Source organism: Physeter macrocephalus, chromosome 2, assembly GCF_002837175.3.
Source record: "Physeter macrocephalus isolate SW-GA chromosome 2, ASM283717v5, whole genome shotgun sequence".
Lineage (NCBI taxonomy): Eukaryota > Metazoa > Chordata > Mammalia > Artiodactyla > Physeteridae > Physeter > Physeter macrocephalus.
This window is the reverse complement of record NC_041215.1, coordinates 18,677,146-18,684,223: the sequence shown is the minus strand read 5'-3', so window position 1 is coordinate 18,684,223 and position 7,078 is coordinate 18,677,146. Positions and strand designations below refer to the sequence as shown.

General features: G+C 54.5%; 1 protein-coding gene across 1 annotated transcript in view; it reads left to right on the top strand.

Moving 5' to 3' along the window:
- The first annotated feature begins 231 nt into the window (after positions 1–231).
- The window catches only part of MYO1F (myosin IF), a 32,306-nt gene continuing 25,459 nt past the window's right edge, over positions 232–7,078 (top strand). The window contains exon 1 of the mRNA XM_007109634.4: positions 232–318. Within this exon, the coding sequence (XP_007109696.1) occupies positions 316–318 (3 nt within the window). The 5' untranslated portion in view covers positions 232–315. The remainder of the gene's footprint in view (positions 319–7,078) is intronic.

Genomic DNA, 7,078 nt, shown 5'->3' with positions numbered 1-7,078 from the left:
GTTGGAGAAGCGGCTTTCTGGGGTCTGACAGCGGCTGTCGTCCATCCTTAACCTCTCCCTTAGGGCTCAGAGCCCCAAACAACCAGCTCCCTCGGCCCTGCCTGGGCTCTCTCCCCGCCCCCAGGCCCGGCTTCCCTCCCCTCTAGCCGCGGCCCCTCCCGCCAAAGGAAGTGAGAAGGGGGCTGTCATAAGAGGAACTAGGTCTGGGAGTCCGCTGAAGCAGAGGAACAGGGCCATGCCCAAGCCGCCCCCTGGAGCCCCCTGAGCCACAACCCATTCAGACATCCCCCAGGGACCCAGACACCAGCCCCCACCATGGTAAGTCCTTCAGGGTGGGCCCTGAAGAGCAGGGGTGGCTGCACCAGCCAGGTGGAGGCACCCAGAGGCCACCATCAGAAAGTGGGATGATGAGAATGGGCACAGCAGACCCTGTGGGGTCCCGCAGTGCAGCTCAGGTGCTGCCAGCATCCCTCACAGGGGACCAAACTCCCATCGGCTGGTGGACAGGATGCCAGGATGGGGATGGGGCACCAAAGGATGGAGCAGTAACTGGAGGACAGAAGGTGGTCCTAAGGGATCACACAGTGCCTGCAGGGACAGGGACAGATCCCTTTCCTGGGGCTTAGAGAGAACCCAGTTCCCAGCCGAGTTTGGTGCCTCACCTCCCTGTGTGGCCTTGGGCAAGTCACTTCCCCTCTGTAGTCTCAGTTCCCACATATGTCATATTTGGAAGTTTGTCAAGATGTGGAAGGTGTCTGGGGGATCTCTCCATTGGAACGTTCAGAGGGTTTTGGCTTCAGCTCCTCTGCGTCCACAGCTGGGAGGGGAAGCTGTGTCAGATGGGTCAAACGGGCGGTGGGTTGCAGTGATGGTGGCGTGACAGCAGGCTGGTGTGGGCGACAGGGTGGTCTGGCTGTAGCAATCACAGAAGCAGGAGTTGGCAAGCTGCAGCGTGTCCATACCACCACCGGTACCCTTCTCCGGGAGGGTGGCAAGGAAAAACACTGCAGCCAGAAGCATTGCCACCTGGGGAGGCTGAGGTCTGATGATGGCTGTGCTGACAGGGTTGGGGAGACTGTCATGGTCCTGGGTCTAGATGCAGTAGCATCATGTCACACACGTCAAGAGGGAGCCTGGGCTGGCTATGTCACTCCCATGACTCCGTGCCTCTGCAAACCACTTCGGCTTTCATTTTTTGTCATTCTGTTAATGAGGATGGGTGCCTGGGACAGTCACAGAGCTGGTGGTGACAACTGTAGTGTTTCTGGCAGTTGCAGCAGGTGGCTGACCAAGGTGGAGGCAAGGATTGCCTTAGCCTGAGAGATAACGTCTTATTTCAGAAAGTCAGTGATAAATTGGGCCTCACTGGCCAAGGACCCCTTTGATGAATTCACAAGCGAACCACCAGCTAGAGCTCCGGGCTTGGGATGGAAACTCTTCCAAGACGGAGCCAAGCCAGGAAGACTCCTTGATCAAAAGAACACAGGAAATGATTTGCTACTTGAGAGAAAAGCAGTCCCTCTTAAGGAAGCCGTGCGAAATGCTTAGTCAATGATCTGCTTGGCCAACCGTGTCTGGGAAGGGAGAAACTCATGCAAGGGGACCACAGAGAAAAAATTAAAAAAAGTGGAATCCATCCATGAGGCCAATACCTCTGTCTAGGGGTGCTGACATCTTCCTGGAGGCGTAATGGGTGCCAGGAAGAGTGTTGAAAGATTCAGTGAAACGATGTTCGTAAAGTGCTTTAAAGAGCACATAATATGTGCTCAATACACGGTAACTGCCGCTATGGGTAAATGCTCATTCGTGGTGGGAGTTAGCGGTGGTGGTGGTGGATGGATGCGCCTCATTCTTGGTTACCATAGAGGAGTTGGGTTGTTGGTGCCATTGGTTGAGATGGTGGTCATGGCTGTCAGTTGTCCCAAGTTGGTGGTGACCATGGTTCTTGTGGGGGGGTTGGTGATAGTAATGGTTGCTTCTGGTGCCAGCTAGTGTTGAATGTTGGTGGTTGGTGGTGGGTTGTTTCCAGCTGGAGGGTTGATCTGTGGAGGGATGGCAGTTGGTCATCATTTGAAGTTAGGTGGTCACGATAATGTTTGTTTGCTGTTGGTTGTTCGTTGCTGACTTTTGGTGACCGTCTTGGGACTAGTGGTGGTGCATCGCTGGTTTTGGAAAGGGGTATGGTTGACTGCTGCTTCAATGGTAGTGGGTCACGTGTGGTTGTTGATGGCTAGTATTGTGATCGTGGTTGTTATTGTCAATGGTGGTTGGTTATTATGGGTTGCTGGTGCTGGTGATAATAAGTGGTGATGGTGGTGAGTGACGATAGAGAAACACGTGGTGGAATCCATTAATGTTTTTCTGTCTGATGTTAGCTGTTGGTGCTGGCATTGAGGTTATCAGCAGTTTCTGTTTGGCTTTGGCTGGGGGGGCAGGTAAAGGCAGCAACTGGTTGTCCTTGGTTGATAATGGTGGTGACCTGAGGGTACTCGTGGTTGTTTTGAAAGTACAGATATAAAGCAGGGAGACCAGTGACGTGACTGCTTGATCGAGGGGCGGCGGCCATGGGGATGGACGGAAAAGGCTGGGAGGTCAAGAGACAGTTAGGAAGAAAGACTCTAGAAGGACAAGGGTCCCCATATGTTGGAGAACAGCCTCTGTTTAGGCCAAAAGATAACTGAGACACCCCTCCCAAGGGAGGGGGACACCTGAGAGCCTTTAGAGATGAGAATGTTGTTTGCATGATATAGAGACACAGGATGTAGCCCCAGAACCCCACTCAGTAGGACCAAGTCTCCAGGGGCACACCGAGGGGCCAGGGCGTGGCCGGGGGTGGAGGGCAGCTCCAGCAGCCACTACCACAGCAGCTTCGCCTCTGCCTCTCCGCTGGCTGGCAGCCACAGTGCACAGGACCCCAGCGAGGAAGGAAGTGGCTGTTTCGTTGTTCTCTCCAGTCTGGGGCTCTGCTCATCACCACCCAGGAGCAGGGAGGCCAGAGCAGTTAGGGCAAATTGCAAAACCCTCATCCAGCCCTTCCTCCTGACCCTGTGCCCCGTGCCTCTGGGATCAGCCAGCTTAAGGCAGCTGCTGCTGCTGGCGATGGAGGGAAGCTAGTGTTTCCTCTTGACAAGCTTGGCCTTGTTGAATCTGCACAACTGCCCCATGAGGTCCATGGCCCTCAACATTCCCATTTGCCCGATGAGAAAACAGAGGCAGAGGGGTTAGGCGAGCTGCCGTACAACCCAAAACAGCAGAGGATTTCAACTCAGTGATCCCCAGAGTCACACTTTTAACAGCCACCTTGACCTACAACCTCCTCCTCCTCCTCCTCCTCCTCCTCCTGCCAGGTGAGAGGCTACCTGGGGGTGTGGGCTGACCCCCATACTCTCCAGGCTGCCCACCCCTGCCTCATTTGGACCTGGACTCTATTCCAAAGAAACTAGGATCCTGGTGTCCCACACACACCCAAGGCCTTCCTGGCCCATGGCTCCTGTTGCCACCACTGACACGGTCTGGGACATTCATGTTGCAAAGACTGCCTCCTACAGGAAGCCTTCTCTGATTGCCTCAGCTCTCCTTAGCACTGTCTGATTGGGATCACTGTCTCCCCAGAGCAACTCGCTTCTGAACTACTCATGGGCAGCGTCTAGGCCTGGTTCCCCCCCTACCTCCACGCACAGTAGGGCCTCAGGAAGTGTGTTCACTAGAGGGCTCCAGTGCCCCAGCCGTACAGGAGCCATCACCTTGGCCCTCCCTCCTTTGGCACCAGGGAAGCTCCACCCCTCCATACCCTCTGCCGTGGGTTGAGGGGAGCCTCTCTGAAGAGCTGAAGTTAGAATCTACGTTCCCACTCCCATCCCAGCCACCTCTGACCCCTGACTATCTTTCACAAGAACCCCAGCCAGTTGAGTCATCCTTGGCTTATAGCCAACTATGACCACAACCTCTTTGTGGCGCCCTCACCCTCCAAGGAAGGAACAAACAGCTTCAGCTTGACGGTTGGAGACTTGGGGGTCACAGAGAGATGGACACCCGTGACACAGGGCAGGGGGCAGTCTCATCCCAATGATACTTCATTCATTTGTTCATTCAACGAGTCTACATCGACCAGCTCCTCTAGCCTGTCAAGCCACTGATCACTTCTATTAAATGCTCCTGGGGCCACCGGCTGCCACTCCCTGAGGCACCCCAGTGCATCTTTTCTCGGCACTGGCTCGTTTACTTCCCCTAGCAAATCCACAGAGGAGATTTATTATGGAATCCATTTTACAGATGGAGCGGCTGAGGCTTGGAGAAATGAAGTGGCCTCCCTGGGGTCAACAGAGCCAACTGTTAAGCCAGGCCTCACACCCAAACCATCCCTTGCCAAATTTGTCGACTCTCCTCCCTCACCCTGTACCCTCTTGAGGAAATCCTCTCTCTCTGCCACAAACAACCCCTTGGTTTTTGTGGCCGTATAGAGCTAGGATGGATCTGGGGGTCCCGGGTGCCTGGGTCGAGACACAGGGGAGAGATAGCAGGGGCTACTAGAGGCAGAGGCCCGCTCAGCTGGGTGGGGGAAGGAGGAAGGGACAGGAAGAGGAACCAAGTCCTTGGGGTCAGGAGAGCCAGCCAGACACAGCCAGCCTCGGGGCTTCTGACCTCAGAGAAAGGAAGTGGCCTTGAGTCTCAGCTGAGCCTGAGGGGTCCCAAGAGCATGGGGACTGGGGTGACCCCAAAGGGGAAACCCTGGACAGGACCAATCTCGTCTTCTCCTTGTCCTCACTGGCAGCATGAGCTTCCGAACGCTGGACATTTCTTAGTGAAATCTGAACAAAACTAAAACCTCCCTTGCTACGCGATAGCCACTTTCCTGTAAAATGCAGTGGGTATCAACCATGCAAAAAACACATAGGTTTTCTGTTTATACATAAAATAGGTTTTGGTTCTCGGTTCCAGCGATTATAAACAGGTTTGTCACTTACATGAACTTCTGCTGGGGGGGGGTGGGGAGCTGAGGGCAGGATGATTATGTATTTGTAAAATATGTAATTAGGTACGTGTGCAAATTTAAGGGGGTCTATGGCCCCCTTAAATGCCAGCCATGTCCCCAGCCATGTCCCCATCCCTGGAACAACCAAATATGCTCCCACGATTTTTTTTTCTTTGGCCGCGCCTCGCAGCATGCGGGATCTTAGTTCCCCAACCAGGGATTGAACCCATGCCCCCTGCAGTGGGAGCGCGGAGTCCTAACCACTGGACCACCAGGGGAGTCCCCCACAATTCTTAAAGTGCCCCCAGGAGCAGTACAGTCCAGCTATTGTGCATGACGTCCAGAACGTGGATGGGGCTATGGTGAGGGATGCCTGGGGGCTGGGCGGTTCAGAGGGGGCACCTGACCTGTCCTGGAGTCAGGGAGGTCTTCTCGGAGGAGGCATCACCTGAGCCAAGGCTTAAGGCATGGGTTGGCATTAGCCAGGCGGGAAGGGTGTTCTGGGCAGAGGGCTCAGCATGTGCAAAGGCTTAGAGGCAACACAGTGAGGAACTGAAAGAGTTCTTCCCAAAGTTCTAAGTTACTGGAACAAAGTAGGTGCTCAGGAATTCTTTGTAGAGTGGATGCATGGAGGTGGCAATGATGGGAAGCCATAGACAGAGAGAGGAGATGGTATTTGTCATATGAAAAACTCACTCTCAATACTCAGGCTGGAAGCAGTCTCAGGGGTTTGAGCCCTGCCCACCCCCTTCCTCTGCATTCTCTTCCTGCTTCGGTCACACATCTGCACATTTGCCCAGGCAGTTCACTCTGCCTGGTGAACCCTTTCTCCCTGCTCTTGATCAAAACCTTTCTCGGCTTTCACATCCCACCCCAAACACCCCTTGGGTCGCAGCCACTCATGAGTGTGGATGCAAGAACCTGGCCTTGGCTGTCAGATGGACCCAGATTCGAATCCCACATCCTTGGAAACAGTTTAGCTGCGTCCTTGGTCAAGGGTCAAATACTTCTCAAGTCCCAGTCTCCCTCCTAGCCTACACCACACTGAACTGCTGTGAGGATTGCCAGAAATACTGGTGACATCTGCCTCCAGCCACAGGCAGGTTGTAGATGCTTGGTGAATGTTAATTCTGTCAAGTGTCCCTGTGCTCGGGAATCATCCTCCTACCCCACTTCATTCCCCAAAGCAGTTAATCCCTCACATCAACCCTGGGAAGTGAGGCTGCTTCTCGCATTTTCCAGATGAGGCCACTGAGGCTCTGAGCAGTGTTAGGTCACACAGCCAGGATTAGAACCCAGGGCCACCCCACAGCAAAGACTGGGCTCATTTAGTGTCTGTGGGTATTCTTCCACGAATGCCCCCGGGGTTGTCAGCATGTCCAGAATTTGAACAAGCACCTCCCCTGCTCAGGAACTTTCTGTGGCGCCCCAGTGCCCCCAGGTGAGACTGGCTTCTTATCCACCTCTGCCCTACAGTTGCCCATGCTGACCCTCCTGCTTGATCCCTGCCTGAATTCCTTCCCAGATGGGCCCAGCGCACCATCTCCATTCCCCAGAATCTGCCTGGCAAACGCTGATCATCTTTGAAGACTTGACTTTGGTTCCCAGCATCTTTGCTCTTGGGGGTTTTTCCTCTGAAGCTGGGTTTCTTTCTTTGCCCTTGTCCCTTTGTTTGTTCGATAGGTCCTCCCTGCTGGGACTAGCAAGGACTCAATCCCAATCCCTGCCTTCCAGGAGCTCCAGGTCTGGGGCGGGTAAGGGGCTTCCCAGAGGAGGGACATCTCGTCTGAGCGTGAGTTCACCAGACAGGAGAGGTCCAAGCCACCATCACTCTGTGTGCTGGACTCCTCCATGACAGGGATATATTGAATGGAGGCAGAGGGGGCCTGAGAGAGCCAGTGTGCTTGAGTGTTTTAGGCACTGGATGAGTTCATTTGGGCTGAAAGGAGAGAGCATTCCTGGCAGGCTTCCTGGAGGAAGGGTTGTTTTTGTTTGTTTGTTTGTTTGTTTTTGCGGTACGCGGGCCTCTCACTGCTGTGGCCTCTCCCGTCGCGGAGCACAGGCTCCGGACGCGCAGGCTCAGCGGCCATGGCTCACCGGCCCAGC